This window comes from Sminthopsis crassicaudata, chromosome 1, assembly GCF_048593235.1.
Source record: "Sminthopsis crassicaudata isolate SCR6 chromosome 1, ASM4859323v1, whole genome shotgun sequence".
In the NCBI taxonomy this organism is placed as follows: Eukaryota; Metazoa; Chordata; class Mammalia; order Dasyuromorphia; family Dasyuridae; genus Sminthopsis; species Sminthopsis crassicaudata.
Genome location: NC_133617.1, coordinates 260,638,150 through 260,662,057, shown reverse-complemented (window position 1 = coordinate 260,662,057; position 23,908 = coordinate 260,638,150). Strand labels below are relative to the sequence as shown.

General features: G+C 32.2%; 1 protein-coding gene across 3 annotated transcripts in view; it reads right to left on the bottom strand.

Moving 5' to 3' along the window:
* LOC141549101 (lipoxygenase homology domain-containing protein 1-like) overlaps positions 1–23,908 on the bottom strand; it is a 598,160-nt gene that overhangs the window by 100,402 nt on the left and 473,850 nt on the right. For all 3 annotated transcript variants that reach the window (XM_074278423.1, XM_074278432.1, XM_074278441.1), the window contains exons 35-38: positions 18,058–18,271; positions 14,104–14,288; positions 11,788–11,998; positions 197–351 (exon numbers count right to left, since the gene is read on the bottom strand). In XM_074278423.1, the coding sequence (XP_074134524.1) occupies positions 197–351; positions 11,788–11,998; positions 14,104–14,288; positions 18,058–18,271 (765 nt within the window). The remainder of the gene's footprint in view (positions 1–196; positions 352–11,787; positions 11,999–14,103; positions 14,289–18,057; positions 18,272–23,908) is intronic.

The window sequence follows — 23,908 nt, the reverse complement described above, 5'->3', positions numbered from 1 at the left end:
TAGACTGTAAGCGCCATGTCAGCAGGGACCTGTGTTTTCTCTAAATGTCATCACCTCAAGCACCTAGCATAGTGTTCTGAGTACATTAGAAACTCTTTATATAAGAATTAATTAATTAATTAATTAATATAGACTCCATGAAAATGAGAAATAGCTATTCAAAGTGCTTATTTAATAAGTAACATTTTTGTTTTACCTGTCCCCTGGAAAAAGTGATTGGGCTACTTCTTGAACTGTTAAGCCATCTTTTTCCAGAATCACCTCTTTCTCCTTTTATGTAAATATAAGCTTTTCCAGTGGCATCTGCATTTTTCACATCCCCAGTATGTATCTGGACAGAGTATTCCACAACTATAAGAGAGAGAAATAAAGAAAAGAAGGAAAAAATTTTAAATGTGTATCATTTTGTTGTGTCTGCATGTGAGTTTGTAGGCAATGCAATTAGGATGAAGGGATTTGCCCAGGTCACACATCTAAGAAGAGTTAAGTTTATGAGATCAGATTTGAATTCAGGTTCCTCTCACTCCAGGGCTAGTGTTCTATCCCCTGTGCCATCTAGCTGTTCCCATTTTGTTCCTTATTCTATGAATGCTCAAGCTCATTAGTCATGTCAATAAATTTGGCCAGTAGTAAAAAACAAAAACAAAAACAAAAAAAAAACAACAACAACTATTTGATATAAGATAGAAAGCAATGAAGAGTGTCAGGTCACCTAACTTCATTATAGATTTACTGCATGGCAGATAAATAATTTTTCTTTTTCATCAACAAAGTATATGCAAACTGCAATCAGTAGATAAGGCTTAAAAAGCTACCACCAAGTTAAAATACCTAACATTTTGTTTCTACTTGAAAATGACCAAGGCCATGATTTCCATCATCAAGGAGTAAAATATGGTATTTTCTGCCTATGTAAAATATTTGAGCCTTAACATTTAAACAAGCAGAAAATATCATTTTGCTATGCTATAGTGAAGACTGTAGGATTGATTATTTTGAAGAGGAAATAAAATACATTTTGCCAACTCTAAAAATTCTCAAATTTAAACCAATAAATGATTATATGAAATTTTATATTAAAAGCACAAGTAGATGCCAAAAGAATGTTTTTCTTGACAAGACCACAACCTTCCTTAAAATTTTAAACATTCTAACCTTGTAAGGCCATCATAAGAGTTAAGGATAATTATCTATTCCTTTCAGAGAAAAATAGCACATTTTCTATCAAAAGCAAGATCAATAAAAAGATATCATTAGCAGTCAATTAATCTTAAAATGTTTTTGAAGTCTTTTTAAATCTGTATATTTCAATTTTATATATTTTTATCAATTAGGCTATGAGACTCTGTAGAGGATCACAGTCAGTGAGGAAACTCTGGTATAAGACCCTTCAGTCCAGAGGGAACCTGCTAACTATGTCTATCTGGTTCAGCTCCCCATCTCCCCTAAGGGATTTCGGCTTTCCTGAGAAGTCAGGGGGCGGTGACAACCTGTATTGAGATTGAAGCAGAGTGATACCAGATGGCAAACTACATACAACAGCAAGTTGTTTGTGTGGTCCCACGTGCACAGTGTTGCTTTTGTTACATTATAAAAAGAGGAAAGCCCTTAAAATAAATGGACTCCATTTTCCCACCATCCTTGGGAGTCCCACCTCATCACTTCTCCACTAGGAAGGTATATATTAATCACCTCGGCATGGGGGCTCTAGAAAGCTACTGTACGTTTTGTCACCACAACTTGAGGGCTCTAGAAAGCTTCATTTATTTTCACTAGCTGCTTCCCATGTCTTGAAATCTCTCTTTCCCCATCTTCAACACTGCTTCCCTACCTTCCTTCTGATCCCAACCAAAATCCCATCTTCAACAAGAAGCCCTTACTGAACCCTGTTCAGTATTTTCCCTTTGTCAATTATCTCCATACTGTATATATTTTACATTACAGAGGTCTTTTTTTAAAAATCTCATTGCTTCAATTAGAAATAAATGAACTCCTAGAGATCATGGACTGTATATTGCCTTTCTCTGTGTCTCTAGTGCTTAACAGAGTGCCAAGTACATAGTAGATGCTTAAAAAATAGTTGCTGATTTGATTAGGGAGGTAAATTGCCAAGATCTTGATCATTTGAGATATGCAATTTTGGCATATATATATATATATATATATATATATATATATATATATATATACATATATATCCATAGTTCAAGTGATAATAATTTGAAAAAAATCTGGCTTCTATGTTCATGGTTTGAAAAAAGTAAACAACTTTTTTTTAAATGATTACATTTTATCTTTAAAATACCAGGGTACCATTCTATTCCACATGAGGTAAATGGTCAGAGGTATATCATAAAATAAATTAATGCAGATTATTAATAGTGACCTTAAAAAAGAGTCCAAATTCTAACAGTTGGATAATTGCAAATTGACAAAACTATAAGGTACTCCTATATATCCATCAAATTGGCAAAGTTAAACAAGATACCATTCAATACTGGACCATAAAGAAGCAAGCTTATCATTATCCTGCTGGCAAAGCTACAAATTTGGGCAATTCATTTGAAAAGTAATAGGATGTTACATAGCAAGAACCACAAAACAATTCATACAATTGATCCAATTACCATACTACTATGACAATAGTTTAAGGATATTATTGACATGGGGGAACAGGAAAAGGCTCATCAGTGCAAAAATGACCATATACAACATGATGACTCTGCTAGATGGAGAAAATATATATTTCAAGGGACTGTTTTAAGAATCAAATGAAATATATTATACAAAGTACATTGCAAATAAAAAATGACATAAATTTTAGCTAATAATATATCATTCTCCATAAATTAATAAAGGAAAAATCCTCATACTCTAAACATAATTTAATAATTAAATCAATAACTGTATTGGAAATAGAGCATTATCACAGAGAAAGAACTAAAACAAAGCAAAACAACCACCAAAAAATATAACCCATAATTATCAATGTATGAAATGCATAAATATCAATGCATGAAAAAATGCTCATGTATACATGAGAATTGAGAACATTTTAAATAGACGCTGCCATACTGAATAAGAATACTCTCCAAACTATGTGTAATGAAGAGCTTTTAAAATTTAGAGTTCTAGCTAAAGAAATCAAAATTGTCTTGGAACAAAACAACATCACTTTATCCTCTTTGCTACAGTAGTTGTCTTCAAAATGGTTTTAAGGACTCTACAAAAGATAAGGTTTCATTTCAGTATTTGTATTCTGTTGCAAAAACAAACCATACATTTTATCCAGCAATGCAATAGTTCATAAAACATTAAATGTTAAGGAAAAACTCAAAAATGACATCCTAAGATTATGTTTATTAGTTCCATCAAAAGCTATGAAAAAAGATTCAATGAAAAGATAAGTGTAACTGATTATAATGATCATGATAGCAGAAATAATTGGAAATAATATATGTGCCTAAAATTTGAAAAATAGATGAAAAATTATAGTATAAGAATATATTATTGTTTCACTGTATCATAAACAAGTATGAATATGAATAATGTAATATAGGAATTTGCATTAAATGATACATAATGAAGAAAATGCAATATACATGCTGATAAATAGGTAAATTTTAATAACAATAAAATAATTGGGACAAAATATTTTTAAAAATACAAAGGAGGAAAATGTCCAGAAGAGAATCTGAAAAATAAACAGCTCTTTGGTTGCTACTTTGTTAATAGACGTACTAAAAACTGTAAATGACCAAAAACAATAGTACATATCCATTTTTTACATTTCTGTTCAAATTTTTAAATGTTTTTGGTTGTTGGTAGTTATTATGTTTATAATAAATAACTTTAAAGGAAGAATATTGCTTTAGCCATCTGTATACTTCTTAAAGACAAGAAAATATATAGTTTTGTCTTTATTGAAGATGAGTTGAATAGTTTATCAGTACATCATCCAGGATATTTACTTCAGTAAACAAGACAAGTAGGGTAATTTTGTGGCTGAAAATGGGAGGAGAAGGGAAGAAAAGAAAAAGAGGGAAAGGGGAGGGAGGGAAGAAAGAATAGGAAAAGAAAGGAGACATTTAAAGCCCTATCTGTAGAGTAAAGCAGAATTTATGCATATATGTACATATAACAAGCAATTCTAAAATGTTTGGTTTTTTAAAGCTAACAAATAATTTTGGCCACATTTCTTACATTTTCTATCCAAATATTACGTAGATCATATATAAAGCCTAGCTTTGCCATCTCTATCATTAATATTCATCTATTCTTTATCTTCAATCAGGAAAATGCCATATCTTACACATAATAATTCTACTCAGAGGACTGTGATTGAATAACACTATAATGGCTATTAATGCCTACTCTGTGGACCTCTTCTTAAAATGTACCCACTTTATCCAATTGAATTCCCTTAAGATAGTGGTCTAGTATTGTCAATTAGTCATTCCTTTTGGTCTTGGCTATTTTACTACTTGCCACTTCCTTCCCAAGATTTAGTCCAGGATCTAATCTCAGACCTCTCAATTAAATGTCTCCAAAATGACTTCACATTCCCAGAAGGCTCTTACTTCATTTACTTAAATATTTATCTGAACAAAGTAGTATATTTATCTGAGCAATGCTGCAAAGAAGCCTTCTCTACTTTTCTGGAACTTAGTGTTACAGGAAGGCAATTTCATTATTTAGAAAAAGAGGATGGCTCTATTACTTGAGAAAAATTTGAGACATTTGCATAGTTTAGTTCCCTTCTTTTCAAATCTTAAACAGAACCAAAAGTCTAAATAGACCATTTTGATCCTGAATCATGGGAATGGGAAATAAAGTTTGGACCTGTTGGTTAAGACAGACATGCATGCACATGTACATACCTGCATGCATACATCCTTATGTATATCAGTTTAAGATACACATTAAAGTGGACAAATTTATACACATTCATTATATTTATAAAAGACATTGCTACAATGGATTGCTTTAGTAAGGCATAGAGAATGTATATGAAGGACAGAATTGATAGTCCAAAGCAAAATAGGACTTTTGTAATATACAATATATAAAGAATAAGAATTGGACTCATCTTTAAATCCTCCAAGTTATGTGAAGAAATATAAATGGAAGGTACAAAGTAAGTCCCTTTCAGATTTCTCTCATCAATAACCTAACATAACAAATACTAGGCCTAGCAGTGAATGGACTAGGGCCTCATTTGACTCGTTCTCCCCCCATCTAATATTTATCATATATCTTATTCACTTAATCCTTAGTATTCAGAGTCTGCATCTATGGAGATAAAACTCTAATCCCCATTACTACTCTGCTCATTCTAATCCCACCTAGCTCATCCTCCCTTCTCCATTGTTTCTTGATTATTCTCTTCCATTGTTCTTTTTAGAACCTTGGTTCCATTATTAACAAATTCACTTTTACCCAGACCATTTCAAACTTTTCCTGTCTTTCTGTCCTTCTCTGCTTTTTTTTTTTTCAGTTTGTCCATAAAACTGTGTTTTATTTTTTATTTTTTGGCATTAAGCTTGAAAATCTTGCTTGGTTTGTGTAATATAAATGTCATTTTTTTTTTTATTCCTGACCATCCTCTCTAATGCTAGAAACACTACATCTCATCCACACCACACACTGAAATATAAAGGGCTATTGGAACACTCTTTGATCTCCTCAGCCATCCCCACACCCTTAATATATCATCATTTCTGTAATTTCTCCCCTGAGTCTACCACCCAGTTCACATTCTGGCTATTTCAAAAAATTATCATGGGTCATTATCCTTCTTTAGTCAAGGAAGTTGTAAACCCGTATTAATCTTCTTCTAGATTAATATAATAGCCTCCTAATAAGTCACCTTGCTTTCAATCTCTATCCTATTCAATGCATTATTTGCCTAGCCAAAAAAATAATTTTCTTAAGGCACATATCTGACCATCCCACATCCCACCCCTGCACAAAACTCTTCAATGGCTTCCCAGTGTGTCTAAGTTGGAAATCCCCCATAATCAAGCATTGATAGGAGTCTAATTTCCTCTTTTCTCTCTAGTCTAGTTTCACATTACTTCCCTTCACAAATCTTATGCTCTGGTCAATTTGTTCTGTGAACTTTCTGCCTCTCAACTCCATCAAATATATAGGTTCACACATTCCTAGGATGCATCTTTCTCTTTTCAGTTGCAGTCTCTTTCTCTCTGTCTGTTTTAGCTATTTGCATTTATTTTACTTATTTACATATGAGCAGCCAGGTAGAAAGCCTGGAGTCAGGAAGGCTCATCTTATGTACAAATCTGGACTCAGACATTTATTGGCTGTATGACTGAGCAAGTCACTTCATCTTGAATATGACCTACTCATATAAGTGTTTGTGGCAATACTTGTTAAGCTTTTCCACTCCTACCATTTTTGATTATGGTAACAAAAATAATCTTTGAAAACCTAATTCCTTTAAACAGTTTTAATTTTTGCTCTTCATTCATGAAGTCCTCTAATTTTCTCAATATAACACTCTAGAAAAGTTTCTCTCCCATCCCTGCCAAAAGCATCCTTCCTTCTAACTACTAAATTTCTAAATGGCACTAATCAGTGCTGAGTGCAGTTATTCTGATAAAGAATTGATGGTCTGATCAGCCCACAATGGGAAACCTGGGAATGAAGTTGAGAGCTATAGGAAAAAATACCTCCTCCAAGCACCCTTCCTATTCTGTTCTGAATATAAATCCAGATTGGGAGCTGACAATTTACACACGATGCACTTTCCTAGGTACTTCTAAGGAGAGGAGGAAGGCATATTTCCTAACCAAGGCTCATTGCCAATTCTTTTGTCCTCCAAAACACACAGCCTGCCTAGTACTGTTGTGTTCATTTCCTGAAAGCACCACTTTTATCACACTCTAATCATTAGTACTCAATGAACCCTTATTGCTAACAACTCAAATCCAAACTCATTAGGCTGCCATTCAAGATCATTTACAATCTCTTTCTCCTTATCTCTCAAGACTTCTTTCTCTCCTCTCCCTTACCTAGGTTAGTGTGGAACACTAGCCCCTTGGGTTTTACTCTCTGTCCCTCAAATATAGCTTTACTTCACCATGTAAAGAAAATGGAAGAAGCAGGTAGAAGGCACAGTGGATAGAATACTGCATTTGGCATCAGGAAGATTATTTATTAGCTGTGTGCTCTAGACACACCTGAGTTTTCTCAAATGTAAAATGGGAGTCATAATAGCTGTTGCAAGAATCAAAGCTGTTGCAATGGCTCTTGCAAGAATCAAAAGAATAATATTTGTAAAGTTATTAGCACAATGCCTGGCACAAAGTAGTTTCTCTGTGATCACCATATTCTCTTTATATGAAATGATCTTCCTTTTTCCACCACTTTTGCCTATACAGCGTAATAGGAGAAAGAGAGTAGTACACCTGGGGAATGAGGCTTGGCCCAGAGGAGGGAAGGTGTCAAGAAAGGCCTTTTGTAAGACATAGAATCTTGAGCTGTAATTTGAAAGAATCCAGCAGCACTGATTCAGAGTCTGGGAAGGGGATCACATGTTTAAAGTTCAGGATGCTGAACAAAAGCATACAACAAAACAATCTTCAATCAATCAAATGAAAATACAACCAGTTCAAAAGTAGACACTCCCAAACAGTCCTACCTGTGAAAGAATTATGGTTGATTTGAGAAAATGTGTCAAAATAAACTGTGAGAAGCCAAGAATAAACACTGAAAATTGTCAAGTATTCTGGTATACAGGTGATGGCAAAATAAAATAAAATGTACTCCAATATGTTTGTATTTTAAAATCTCTCTGTCACTCTTTCACAAGTGTGTATTCATTTTGAGAAGTAGGATGAAAGGGTTCAGTTTCAAATATTGTGACATTTTATATCATCATTTCTTAAATGCTTCTAACATACCAAAAGATCACATGCTAAAGGAACATTCAAAGAATCCAATTGTACAGATTGGGGACAAAATTAAACCAAAAAAAGAGAGAAGGAAGACCTTTCTCCTATTCATTCTCTTCATGAAGAGAAGGCCTCCATGTGATAATAAGATTATGCTAGTCAGAAATTATGAGTTTTTAAAATTTTCATGAGATGCCTTAAAAAGAGGGGGGGAAATAACCAAAAAATCAGCAGAAAAAATTATCAGCCTGTAGAAATTCCTAGATTGGGTGAAAAAAATGAAATCTAATATTATTAGAAAGCTAATATATCTTTTTATTCCAAGGGGGTAGATTGTTTAAGTACCACTAATTAGATACTGAGTCAATTTAAATAACTAGGAGATCTTCCCATGGGAACTATGGAATATTTCACAGTGGAAAGTTTATGCTATGTATCTCAATCATGCTTCTTATTAATATTGCATCATTAAAATCAAGCTAAGTCTCCTCTTAACCAATCTAGTTTCAGATCTGTTACTTTATTTTTTTATCAAGTACTTCTTAATTAGATTAAATGCCTATTTTTAGAGTGCATAGGGAAAATAGCTAGGCAAACAGTAATTCAGACAGCCTGACAGTGAGGGCAGGCATGATGGTAATTGGATTTTAGGTCTTTTGATGCTCTTATATGCTTTCCCCACCCTATGGGAAGTATTAAATTCCCCTCCACACATCTTGCTGAAGGACTGCCAAAATTGAGGTGTTTACCAGGAGAAATACAAGGACATACATACTTAGATGTCTCTTAATAGTTCCCCTATGAAAAGACCTGGTTAGTTTAGTCTCCACTTATCAGAATAACAGTACCCAAGTAGCCTATTTAAATTTTGAAATAAATTTTCTTTTTCTGCCTTTTTTAAGTGTCATTTATAACTTGGTCAACACTGGAGAGATGATGTGATATAACTGATAGAGCAAAAGTTATAGAAACAGGAAAAATTGTATTTAAATTCTACCTCAGATTTTTGCTAATTATGTGACCCTATGGCATATTTTTAACCATTTTTGGCTCCAGTTTCCTCATTTATAAAATAGGAATAATTATGATACCTATTCACAGGAATGTTGTAAGGATCAGATGAGGTAATATATGTAAAGTGTCATGCAAATCCAAAAGGCTATCTAAATTTCAGTTATGAGAAATAACAACTGAAATTAATTTGGAGTTTTCACTTGAAGCATCAGCATAGGGCTGTAACAAATGGCATGAGTTGATCAACATAATACTCCTGTGCCAAGTTAAAAATTCCAAATAGAAATGCCAAATATAGAGATTATTTCTTATGTTTATATAACATATATGGACACATTCCTATATTGCATACAATTATTATATGTCATATATCAATGACCTGAAAAAAAGTTAATGTAGCTTCCTGATTGGCATAATTTGTCCCCAGGGAGGAGCAATTGTATTGCTAAAAATCATGTTCAACATCCAATTCTGGCTGACATTCCTCTCTTTTAGATCCCTAAAGAACAATATCTACCTCATGTAAATATTTCTGCTAATATACTAAGGACTACATAAACATGAATGAGTTAATGAATGAATGAATAAGGCATTTCTATTTTCCAGGCACAGTGTTGCATATAATTCTAATATTTCATAAAAATGATCCATTAGTTTAACTGGTAAGAATCTCTGACCTAAAAGCCAAAAGTATATTATTTGTTCTTTATAAAAGATGCTATAGGTCTGATAACTATGAGGATAAGTCAATGTTTTAGGAATCAGGACTCTGGGATTCTGGCCCCGACTCTACCATAAATAACTATGTACTCAAAGGAAATGTACTTAATTCTCTGAGCTTCAGTTTGCTTTCTGGTTAAAATGATAAAATGCTTTGAAAAGGATAAAAACTGTAGAAATGTAATTTGTTATAAATTCTTAACAATTTTACATTCTTTTTTTTAAAGTATGATTTAAAATGAAAAAAATGCCTTTTCTTTAAAAACTGAGAAATAAACTCCATTTATTCAAAAGAAATTTACAGTGAGAGTTTTGATGAATTGTTCCATCTGTTCATATGAGATTTTAAAGGAACTGGCTTATAAATTTTGCTCTATGACATTATGTTCACTTAGCTAAATTACTTCTGCAGTTGTAAATAGGGTAGGACTTACTAAATCTTCCCATGAGATAGAGTTTTAAATGTGAAAGTGTGCTTTTAAGGTCCTCTTTTTGTTAAAGAAGTACTTCAATCTTTTCATCGTATGTATTACATATATCTGACTTCTTTAGTCTCTGGCCATAAACTTCCTTCGTAAATGGTGTTGATGTCATTTTAAGAATCCACAGGAAACACATAAATAGTTTGGGAATTTTCAGTCGGGTTACTGTTTGAAACAGACAACATGAAGAATTTTATATGCCATATGGAGCACTGTGACCCTCATGGAAAACATACAAAGATGTGATCTTTCCAAAAGAGCCAGAAAAGGACTTTTTTAAGCATTGATTTTCAGTAGTGTCTTGACACAAGTTATCATCTGTTCCTAAAACTCTCCCTCCCATCCTCTGCCTCTTGCAACTCCTGCCTTCCTTCAAAATTCAAGCATAGTCCTCCCTCACTTAAATTCAATTGACTTGCATGTCATGAATCACGTCCCTGATGTCATGGTCCTCTTTGAGAATGAAGAACAAACAACAACAAAAACAACCATTTTCTGGTAGAATGAACAGCATCTTTCCTGGTCCTGTACAACTGCAAATGCATTCCCCTCTATGTTAGCTTTGATTTATAGCAATCCTGTGTGTGTGTTGTGCGCGTATGTGTGTGTATATACGTATATCATATATATATGTGTGTGTGTATGTGTGTGTGTGTGTGTGTAATAAGTATTCTGGAGTCAGAAAGACCATCTTCCTGAGTTCAAATTTGACTTCAGACACTTCCTAGCTACATGGCCCTGGACAAGTCATTTAACCCTGTTTGCCTGTTTTCTCATCTGTGAAAGGAACTAGGGAATGGCACATAATTCTGTGCAACCCCAGAGACAGCTTCATATTTGTATATGTATCCCCAGTGCATAGGACAATACCTGATACAAAGCAGACACTTAATAAAAGTATGTTCATTGACTGATTACAAAAATAAAAAATAAAAATGAAATTCCAAGAACTCCTAGGAAGTGCTTCAATATACTTTCCATAGCCAGAAAATATTTGGCTATTTACTTTCCTACTATTATCAATCATAGATTGATAGGGAAGTAGGAAAAAAAATGTTGTTTCTACTCCCTAAAATTTTTTATCTTGTCTTAGGGAAACCAGACAACACAACTGACCTCATTTTCCCCTGGTTCATTAACATAAGGGCATGTTAGGTTTTTTAAAACAAATCTCAGAGGAATATCAATATAGTACCAACAAATATAGTTTCAATTCCTACTAACCAAAAAAAAAATATTTGCTGAACTTGGTCAGTAAGATTTAATAAGTTGTTTCAGGTTCGGTGCTTTTTCCCATTTTGTTTCCCCAAAACAGGATGTAGATGTGTTCCTTGGTTATATATTGAAACTCAGTTATCAGCTACAGGATCAAAAACAGTTCTTCAAAATTTATAAGGGCACATACTTTTTATCTAATATACTATGACACACTGTAATCTCTACAGATGAATAAATATTTAACTCATGAGACAAAGGGTTAATTGAGATTCAGCAACAAAAAGAGTCACAAATCCTATGAGATTATGATGAACTTATTTTAAGATAATTTATAAAAAATTATAATAATGATAATCTGCATTTCTTTTCTTAAAGTAAATCCGTTTACTTTTCTATTCTAATATCTATTTCTTCAAGAAAAGGTCCAAAAAAGTTACCTGGTAAAGGGTCTTGGCCTGAAATCAGAATAGGAAGTTCCACACAGTCTTCTTCATTAGATCTAAACCAATAATCAAAAATCAACCACATTTCCAGAGTACTGCCCGTATGCCTCAGGTTTACTGTATCTAAATGCCAAGATCTATTCAGCTGGATAGATGTTCCTGACACCTGAAGCTTATAGAGTGATCCAATGCCCTCAAGTTCATCCTGGGAGAAAAAATAATAATAATTTGTCAAACCTTCCTTCATTCCCAAACTCCCTTCATCAATTTTTAAACTGCATTTGGAATTATAAATTTATTAGAAACAATACACACATACACATATACACACACGTTTGTGTATGTCTCTCTCCCTCTCTCTATATATATCATATGTAAATACAATATACATGCCATATATACATATGTACAAATGCATGCATATGCATGATATATTTTGTTTTTCAGTAGTGTTTAACACTTTGTGATCCCATTTGAGATTTTTTGTTTGCTTGATTGTTTTGGCAAAGACACTGGAATGGTTTTCCATTTCCTTCTCCAGCTCATTTTATAGATGAGTAAGCTTGGATAAACAAGTTCAAGCTACTTGCCCAGAGTCTGAGGTCAGATCTGAACTCAGGAAGATGCATCTTCCTGACTCCAAGTCTGGCACTCGATCTACTGTGCCACCTGTATTTATTTTAGTGGTATAGTGAATAGATATAATGAATAGAGAGGTGGCTTTGGGATTACAAAGAACTTGGTCCCAGATAAGAAAATATTTTAAAATGGAGACATAATGGAAAGACTCATGGGCATAGTCAGAGAAACCCAAGTTTAAATCTAATTTCAAGTATTTATTAGCTATGTGACACTAGGCATAGAAATTAACTGTAAATATCTAGGATGAATCTGTTATATGATAGTCTGGTTATGAATTGTCTTAGAGGAGAGAGAGCAGCTACAGTAATGAAATCCTAGGTTTCTGGACTATGTATAAGAATCACTGAAGTAGTAAAATCTCAATTTTTTTTTCTTTGAAAAAACAATTACTAATATTTACAAAAACCTTGTCTATGCAACAAATTTGTGAGTTGACGTATTCCTGTCTTCATTGTACCGATGAGAAAAAAAGTCTTAGACAAGTTAGTTAAGCAGCTTGCCTGGTCATATATAATATGTCACATATAATATTCCAGGACCAGAATTCAAACTTAGGTTTTTCCTGACTTTACCAGGTTCTTTCAATGATTCCATTCCACCTAATTTGAAAAATGTTAACAAAAATAAGTGAAGTCCTTGGATTTGAAGGCTAGCTAATTTATAATTATTTCTGTACCAGAATTGCCAAGTGGTAAAGTTTCCAAGAAGGGAGATATATTGCAAAGGTAGCAACTGATAGTTAATTAGTTCAAAGGGGTGCATGGGCTGGTTGATTAGAAATTTTTATATTTAAGTAATTTGAGATTTCTCCTTAGTATAATCCACTTAGTTTCTTACCTGCCCACTCAAAACTGCACAGTAAATACCCTATTTTTCAATTCTAGATATCTCAAAGTACTCCTCCTTAGAAATCATTTAGTGTTTTTAGTTTAACAATATAAGGTTTGGCAGTCTACACAGATAGTTATCAATTTCTTGATAATAAAATTCTAGTAAGTAAAATTCTGGAAATAATATTTCATTATCAAGAATCTCAAATTCCAAGGAACATATTTATTTCAAAGTAAGGCAATGATCTCTGAAGAATTCTGAGTATTCATCAGTAGGAGGAAGAAAAGAAGATGAGCTTATACACCAAATAACCTTTTAATTCCTCTCAACTCCTTCCAAATATTGACAAGAAATTCCATTTGTTATGTTCTGTTCCTGAGGAACCTCTCTTGGAAAGGTCCTATTCGCCAGTGTCTTTCTGTGCTACGTGAAACTAAACTGATGAAAAAAAAATCATTAAAATCCTTTTTGTTCAAAATAAGTGGTTTGGGGTGCTCCTGGCTCTGCACACTAGGAAAGGCTCGGCTGTGTCTATTTTCTACAATGCCAAAATAACCTGTCAATTCAGTCAAAATAGTAATCAAACTAGTTGTCTGGCGTCATGGAGACAGTCTGGGTGGCAGCAAAGGGAATTTAAGGCAAAAGGAGGAGACAAAGACACATCTGGCAAGACATATCTGGCTGATATGTAACTAGGAGGAGAAGATTGAACATGAACATAGAATACCATCAGCATGGTCACTAGAGCTTTAATCTAATTAGAAGAAAATTTCTCCAAAAGTTAGTGAGCTTCCAACTCTAACAAAGTGTTTTAGTAATAAGAAAAGGGTGAAATACTTTGATTTGTGCTCCATTTTCTGTCATATGAACTGCTAGTTTTTTGTGGTTCAGATCTCCGTAAAAGACTAGGGAAAGTTCCATCATTTCTTCTTTGGTACTCAACCCAGATCCAATGATGTCCACTATCCATGAACCATGCCCATTGATCAAGGGTTGCTCAGGGCTACAAATCAGTCTTTTCCCTTTAAAGAAAAAAAAAAAAGATGATTAAATGAGAAGAGAAAACACAAGGGAAAATCATAATATAGTTGAACCTAAGACTGGATACTACAGAGTATAAACAAAACTCTATTTGCAGGCTATGGTGTATCTATGGCAACAGTTACTCAGAAGAGAGCAATGCAGTATTGCTTTTATTTCTGAAGCGATGTAACATTTGAGTGTTCTTATATGTTTTAAATGTTAGCTTTCAAATGTTTTTTTTTTTCCTTTCTTGTTGTCAAATTGTCTTTACTTTTCCCTTTGAAAAATCATTTATTGGAGGGCATGAGACATCCCTAAAATTAGTCTCAGAAAGCCATCAATAGGAGAGAAACCTACCATGTCACTGAGAAAACCTATGAAGAATTATTATTTATTTTATTAACTTTATATTATTTGTTATCTTGGAATCCAGTTACTATTTTAAAACTCTGCAAGTAACCTGGAATAGACCCTAGTGCAAAGTGTTTTTGTTGTTGTTGTTGTTGTTGTTGTTGTTGCTGGTTTTTTGGTTTGTTTGTTTAGTTTGTTTGGTTTTTGTTTTTTGTCTGCTATTATCCCCTTTATCAATTTATCAAGTAGTCTGTGGACTACTTCTCCAAATAATATTTTTAGAGCAATAAAAAAGGCACATAGGTTTGCAAATGAAAGCAATTGTATTGAGATTTGGTCATTAAAAATAAATTTATAGACCTTAGATCAAGAAATCCTGCATTCATATAACAACTAATAATAGGAGAAATAATTAGTACCAAGTTCTTCCAAGGTCTCTTTCCCTTTAAAAAAGCAAAGCAAAATGTCAGGTTTTTTTTGTTTGTTTGTTTGTTTTTACCAGAAATATAAACAAAGTACTGGGAGACCCATATCTATATGGGTATCTCTGTGTATGTATATGAACCTACATTTGAACCTACTATTCTGGAAACTCCCTCCACCAAAGTGGATCATTAACCTATACAGAGTCATATATATTTGTTTGGAGGCATTAAGGATTAAATGGCTTGACCAAGATCACAAATAATAGCTATATATAATACTTATAATGTGCCATGCATTGAAACAAGTGCTTTCCAATTATCTCATTTAATCCTTACAACAATCCTGGGAGGTGGGTGCTATTATTAATCCTATTTTTACAGATGAGGAAACCAAGGTAAAAGGAATTTAAATTTAAATTTGCTCAAGATTAGACAGCTGGTAAGTATCTGGGGTTGAATTTGAATTCAGGTCTTTCTGACTCCAGATATAACCCTTGATCCACTGAGCCACCTAGATGCCTTAAACTAATTATCAAAGGAAAGACCTGAACACGATATTCCTGAATTCAATTCTCTTTCCACTATGCCATGCTGCTGATATGTAATAGTAATAAACTTACATATATATAAACATTTCTATTAATGTGTATGTACAAACATGCCTTTACATATTTGCATGAAACATGTGCATTTATGCATATAAGTATAATATATGGGGACATTATATTATATATATTTATATGTATAAATATATTTATATTTATATGTACATGTATATGGTACTATATATATATGCATATATATATGCCTGCCTTTACATATTGGTATATATATATATATATACACAAATATTGGTGGACATGTAAACTTGAAAAAAACCCTATTTATGCATGCATGATTACATATATATTCATATATACACAACAAATATTTATACTGATTTATATGTATACAAAGCATTTACATAGATGCCTATGCACATATGCATATAAGTATAATATACTATGGCATTACAGTGTATGTATGTAGATTCACATATATAGATATAGATATGTACATGCATGTGTCTATATACATACTACCTTTCCCTATGTTATATATGTATGTACATACATAATTATATTCTGTGATATCTACAATAAGATTCAATAATCAGACAACTTAATCTTTAGCAAACTGCTAAGGAACGAGGACTCAAAAGCAAAGGAACTGCAAATGAGAAATTGCACATCCACATATATATTATATATACTACTGTATGTGTGTATATATATATATATATATATATATATATATATATATATATATATATATATATATATATATATATATATATATATATATATAAAATCACTACTGTACTCAATTCACTGGGTATGGAATATCTAATTCAGCCAATCTAGCAACTGACAGCTTTCCAAACTATTATTGATATGATTTAGAAGACACAAGAAGGAATTTTTAGTACTGACTGTTCTATTCAATCAAAATAACTGAATTGGTTAATGTGCATAGAGCTGGTATCTAATTTGTCACTGGCATTAATGAGCCATGACAACTTTAAATAATGGGAGGTTAACTATAAAGGTCCCTGGTGACCAAGATTTTCACTAGAGATGAATGAAAAGTTGGTTCTCAGTTTTGAAATTCTACATCGTTCTGTTCTTTTCTTGACTTCTTCCTCTAAGGGAGAACAGCTACTGCCAAAGAAAGCCTTTCTGATGTTCAAGGTTAGCCTTATAAAGAGCATGTAGCCCGGAGTATCACCTTATTGTGACGCAGACTGCATTCCAACAACTACTACAAAGGCAAAGATGATTCAGGAAGGAATCCAAGCTACTTGGCATCCTGTTCAGATCCTTCAGTCTCAGACTTATCATTCTATTTTTTCCCCCAGAGTTAAAAAGTTCAGTTAGTTCTGACTAATCTAAATTCAAAAATCATGCACAATAGAGCACTATATGGAAAATTAATATGATAGCAACACAAGGAACAAATGACAATGCTCAATATATGGCCATAAAAATAAACTATCACACACCTAGCAAAATGAGTACATTAATTGGAAACACAACATGGAAATCCACAACTCTAAATTATCGTGACCCTTTAGGGTATTTGATTTAGAACTACCTAATTGGGAGGGTTCTGAGGAATTGCTCCTGGTTTCAATTTCAGTATATTTCAACCACATGACTTAAAAAACTGCATTAGCATGCACATTTGTGATATAACACTGGCCAAATTATTTAATCTTATTTAGCCTTAGTTTCTTTATCTAAAATGGAAATAATATCACTGCCTAGTTCACAGGACCAACTTTGAGAATACTATAATATAATACAGTTAAGACTATTTTTAAAATATTAAAGTACTATAAAATTTATTTTTATTAACTAGGTTGTCATCATTCTTAATGGTATCATCACTATTTCATACTCTTCTTTTTTAAAGAGGTTCAATTAGAAATGGCCTAAGAACAAGTAGCTATCTTGCTATTATACTTTCACATTTAATATTCTGTAAAATAAAGCTCCAAAATGTGACTATAATGGTTTTGCTGGAGTTTGATCATATGGGATTTATACCAGGAATGCTAATAATAGGAAATTATCAGCATAATTGACCATATATATAATAAAAGCAACAAAAAAGTATATGATTCTATCAACAGATACTAAGTAAAACAAAGTCTGGGAAGTGGGTGACGTGTCACCTGTAGAAGTCACTGTCCTAGAAGATAGATTCCCATACTCATACTGATATTCTAGCAAAACCATCAAGTTCTCATAATACTAACTATTCAAGAAGCCCAATGAAAAAACTACAGAAAGTAATGTTTTCTAAAAACAAAACAAAACAAAACAAAAAACAAAAAAAACAAAAAACCAATAATCATTCTTTAGAAATTAAACTTTAGAATTGGTTTATTAGTTCTCAGAAACTTGACAGTTATTTTGCTTTATTCAGGTCTTTTCCTAGGATGACCTACCTATAGTCTTCAGTTCTGAAACAGTTACATAGGCTCCCAAATGGGAATCAAGCCAATTCCAGCACGGGAATACCCATTCAATGTTTGGGTCTTTGGATTCCTGAATAGTTATCATCTTTAAATAAAGTCCAGCTCCATAACCTTCTCCATCATGTGCAAGAAGCACTTTCTCCAAGTGACTCAGGGAAACAGCCTCCACTATGAATAAATCCAGCTGCCAAAATCAAATATTTAAAAGGATTAATGGGCATAATGATAGATAGCATTTATAAAGAGTTTTGAGGTTTGAAAAGCATTTAAATATATTATCTCATTTGATCCTCACAACAACCCTTGCCAGTTAATGCTATTATTATCCTGTTTATATAGATGACAAAACTGAGGCAGACTAAGGTTAAATGATTTGCTCAGGATTATACAACTAAATATCTAAAATAATCACTGAACTTAGGTCTTTGTAAATCCAAGTCCAGTACCCTCGTCACTTACTGTCCTACCCAGAAAGTTGTTGTTGTTGTTTTTTTTTTAATTTTGTTAACATATACAAGGCAATTTAAATTATGTTATTATGCTAAATAATCAAATACTTCCTCTGAGATAGCGTAAGTAAAAGTATTTTATAAACTTCAAAACCTTTTTAAATATAAATTATGATGATATTAATATGAATCTATACACATATTTTTTTAGCAAAAGTTCTGATTTATGTTGAGCTTTTATAAGAGACTCTCACAATTTGGACCAAACTATTGAAATCATCATCTTGTTCACTAAAATAAATATGATGCTAAGAGCTTTCCAACTCCCACTTTCTTCATTTCTCCTAATACATAGAACCAGATTTCAGGAGAAACAGTAGAAGACATATGCTAAGCTGTAAGATATAAAAATCTATACTTCTATGAACATTTTCCATTTAATTGGTGTCTTTTAGTTTTTATGCCAAATATTTCCAGATGTTGCCCCATCATGTATATTCTTTTCTAGCTCTGACATCTCCCCTCCCTCATCATAAAAATAATTAAGGAAAACTAACTCAGTGACTAAGTCTGATAAGATATTTGATAACATCTCTCTACAAGGAGTAGGAAAATTTGTTTTTATCATTAATTCTTTAGAATAAATATTGGCCACTACTTTTAATCTGAGTTCAGCTACCTTTGAATATTTACAGTATTATAATCATTGCATGCATTTGTCTCCTGGCTCTGCATTCTTCATTTTCCATCAATTCTTACAGTCTTTTTATGTTTTCTTGAACTCTTCATAAATCATTCTTTAAAATGCAATTATATTGCATTATATACTACCGCATTCAGCAATTTTTCAATCATTGGGCACCCACTTTATTTTTAGTATTTTACTACTACAAAAGTGCTATTATGAGTGTATTAGTATATATGTGAACTCTTTCTCATTGAACTATTTTGGACTTATGCCCAATAGTGGCATAGCAGTATCAAAGGATATAAATATTTTAGTGAATATTTTTGCATAATTTCAAACTGTTTCATTGAATAGTTGAGCCAGCTCATAACAAAACAATTTATGATGCCTATTCAATATTAGGTATTTCAATTGATCAATTGATAGACATTTATTCAGTATCTACAATATATTGGAGATCCTACTAGATATTGAGGATACAAACCCCAAAATAAAAATGGTTCCTGCCCTCAAGCAGTGTATTGAAGAAAAACATGTATACATACAAATAAATACAGAATAAGGTAATTTCAAGGAAAAGACACTAAAAACTAGTAGAATAAGGAGAGGTATCATAGAAGAGATGGTATTTTGTCTCTCCTTTGAAAGAATATTGAGATATATGGGAATAGATATGAGAAGGAAACACAAACAGGCATAGAGATAGCCTGTGCAAAAACAAAGAGACAGAAGAATACCATGGGTAAAGAACAGCAGGGGAAAAAAAAGTCATCTGAATAATAATATGCATTGAGAGATATAATGTAAAATAAATCTGGAAATGTAGGTTGGAGTCAGGTTTTAAAAGACTAGAAATGTAAACTCAAGGCATTTGAATTTGATACTTGAAATAATAAAAAAATAAGGGTCACCGGAGTTTTTTAATCAAGGAGGAACATGATCAAACCTGTGCTTTTAGAGTATCACTTTGGCATTTGGGAGTAAGATTGATTAGGAAAGGGAAAAGATATGAAACAAGGGGACTAGTAAGAAGATGATTGCAATAATTAATCAAGCAAGAGATGATAGGAATGTGATTCAGGGCAGTATTTGTGTGAGTAGAGATAAAAAAACAAATGCAAGAAATGTTATACAGGCAAAATTGATATCTGTCAAATTATTGAGATGGGGGGAGAAATATGGGTAGAAAATGAATCTGAGTTTGTGAAGCTCAGAGACAAAGAATTATATTATTATAAACAGAATGAAGAATGTTCATGAGAAAGGTGGGTTTGAAGGAAAAGATAATGAAATCTGTTTTGAATGTGTGAGTTTCAGATACTTATACTTCAAAATGTGCAATAAGGGAATTGTTCATATATTTTAATGTGTATAAAGTGAAACTTCCAAGTGGTTTTAATTTGTATTTTTCTTATCTATTAGTGATTTAGAACATTTTATCATATGAAAATTGATAGTTCGTAATTCATCTTTTGATAACTCTACTAACTTTGATGATTTATCTATCAAGGGATGTATCTTAGTCTTATATATGTAGACAACTTCATTTTGTTTTTGAAATCAGACTTTTACAAAAGTTGCTAATTGCAAAGATATTTTAATTTGGCAATTTCTCTTCTATTTAAATTCCATTTGCATTGATTTTGTTCATATCAAAGGCTTTAAGTTTTATATGACAATCTGTGCTTTGTATTAAATTCTCCCTTAATCCATAGAACTACATGGTACTTAAGTTTTCCATTTTAAAAAAATTAGGTTTTTTTAAAATATTGAAATTACATCTTTTTGAAACTCAATGTGAAATATAATGTAAGATTCTAGGCTATTCCTATTTTCCAGCAGGCTATTTTCCAATTTTACCCCTAGTTCTTATAGAAAAAGGAATGTTTCCTTCAAGAGTTCATATTCTTGAATTTACTGAAGGCCTGAATTTGTTTGATTCTATACCAGACCTCCAGAAACTAAGCCATTAACCCTCAGATTTGGAATTTCATCTAGGGTCTGAGTTGCCTTGATTAGTGACCTGTGCAAAATCGCCAAGCTCTTTATACTTAACCAGCTCCAGACAAAAATGTGAAACACATTCAATCCAACTATCCACTTGGACCCTTCCATCTTCTGATCTGGACACATAAATCAAATCACTACTATCATTGTATCTGGAAAGGATGTGTCAACTGAATGCTTGTTATGTATGAGAAAGTATATGTAATATACCATTATTAGGAGGTAAGTTGTTGAAGACAGAATTTATTTCATTTTTTCATTTAGATTTCCATTACTTAGGTCAGTGTCTGACACATGGATTGCACTTATTGAATGCTTTTTCATTGATTCCTTCATTCAATCTAAGTCTTGTTTATCTTATCTACCTACTTTTATATTTTATAATTAACACGAGAAATTATGATTACTATAATTTCTAAAATATTTTGAAATGTTAGACATCTACTCTGTTATTTTTTCATTATTCCTATGATTTTTAAAGAGCTTTCAGTTTAGTTCTTGGGGGGGGGGCTAAATATGAGGTAATTGGTATTAAGTAACTTGTCCAGGGTCACACAGCTAATAAGTAATAAGTATCTGAGGCTGGATTTGAAGTCAGGTACCCCGGATTTTATTCTATCCCTTGTACCATCTAGTTTCATGTCTGTTTAGTTCTATAAAGAAATCCTTTAATTTTTAGCAGTAACAGTTTAAAAAATAGATTTTAGAATTATACATAAAGAGAAGCAAAACTTATCTACATTTGCAATTGATATTGTAACTTATTTTGCTCCATGCATTCAATTTTTAAAAATTAAATGAAACATTACCTTCAGAAAAGTGCTTCATTGGCACAGACTAAATCTGTAAATTAATTTAAAGTATCATCATTTTTATTATGTTAATTCAATCAAACCACGAACAATGAAGTCTTGGAATGATAGCTTAACATCCAGATATGTCATGTATTTGTAATTATTCTAAATATAGTTTCTCTATCTCATCCTGCTAGATTTTAGATGATGTGTTTATAGCTTTATTTTATATCTTCCTATTTTTTTTAATGCTATTGTTTCAGGATGGAATTCCCAATAATGAAATTGCTTCCAGCAAAAAACAATCAGAGAATATTGGGATCATAGAGTCAAAGTTAGAAGGAACTTTAGAGGTCTTTTAGTCTAGCCCCCACATTTTATAGCAAAAGATACTGAGGTCCAAATAGGTTAAGGAAATTTTTCAAAATTATATTTCCAGCTTCTATCTTCAAACTCCTACCTCAAACCTCAGATCCAGTGCTACTATATTTGATGCTGCCTTTCAGTGTCTCCTCCTTAATAACATTTAAGATAGGCTTTGCCATTCTGTAATAAACAAAAGTTTGTAAATTTATCTGACCCTAATGATCTGAACAAGAGAGAAAAGAATACTTCTGAAAAGGATAGAGACATAGTATTGTGCCTGTCCAATGTTAAACAGAAAAGGCAGAAAGTAATTAAGTTCCAACTGAGTGACTGAATGAGAGCTAATGTCTAATCTTAGCTTTCTAACATATCAAAATAATATTAATTTAAAATTTTACAAATAAAGAAGCAAATAACAACAATAAAATCAAAAAATAAAGAAAACGTAGGAAGGAGCTCATTATAGGAAAGGCATTATAGTGAAACCAATAGAAGCATTATTTAGAAAACAAAATGAAAATGAACAGTGGAAAAAATTCACAAATTCTGTGGGAAAATACCATAAATTGAAAGAAAATTATTTTAAAATTTTAATAAAAAATAATTACATTAAGATCTCTTCTTCTACTCAAAAACAATAGCAGAAAAATTGAAAGAGCTTATAAGATGATTCAGAAGAGCAAGATAATTAAAAGAAGGGAAAAAAATCAAAAATATATTAAGAAAATGGAACATTTAAAACAAATGATAGAGAACTTCTCCAGGGAAACATGGATTCAGAATGAAGAAAGCAAAATGAGAAAAACAATATGCACAGTGGCTGAAGCAATATAAATAGAACAAAAAAAAAAAAAAAAAAAAAAAAGGATGGAAATGCTATGCAATTCTACTTGCTAAACTTGACTCCAAAGAGAAGCTGAGAACATATATCTCCTTTTTTCCCTTTCTGTAGATCTTAATGTCCAGAAGTTTTTGGTTCAAATCCTATTTCAAATACTGCCTATCTTTAGACCCTCAGTAAATAGGTCACTTAACCTCAGTTTGTCTCAGTTTCCTCATCTACAAAATGATAATAATACTTTTTCTGCCTTCCAAGTTTGTTGCCAATACCACATAAATTAATATATAACTGTTTTTCAGCAATTAAAATGCTACATAAATGATATCTATTTTCAAAGATGATCTACTATGGGCATGGAGTATTGCACATATTACTAGGTATGATCAATATATTGATTAGTTTTGCTGGATTTTTAAAAAATCCTTGTCACAACTGATGGTTCAATGGAGACAGGAAAATGAAAAGCTAGATTCAGAAATAATAATAATAATTTTTTTTAAATCTCTAATTTTAAAACAGGTCATTCTCATCATTGCCTTGGTGAAGACAACTTGAAACCAGATAGTATGACTTAAAATATGGTCTTTCCACTGGACATTGCAACATGACACTTCTGAATACTTTCTCCTTGGATCATCTTAAGCATTTTTCCCTACTTTCTATTGATTTTTTCATA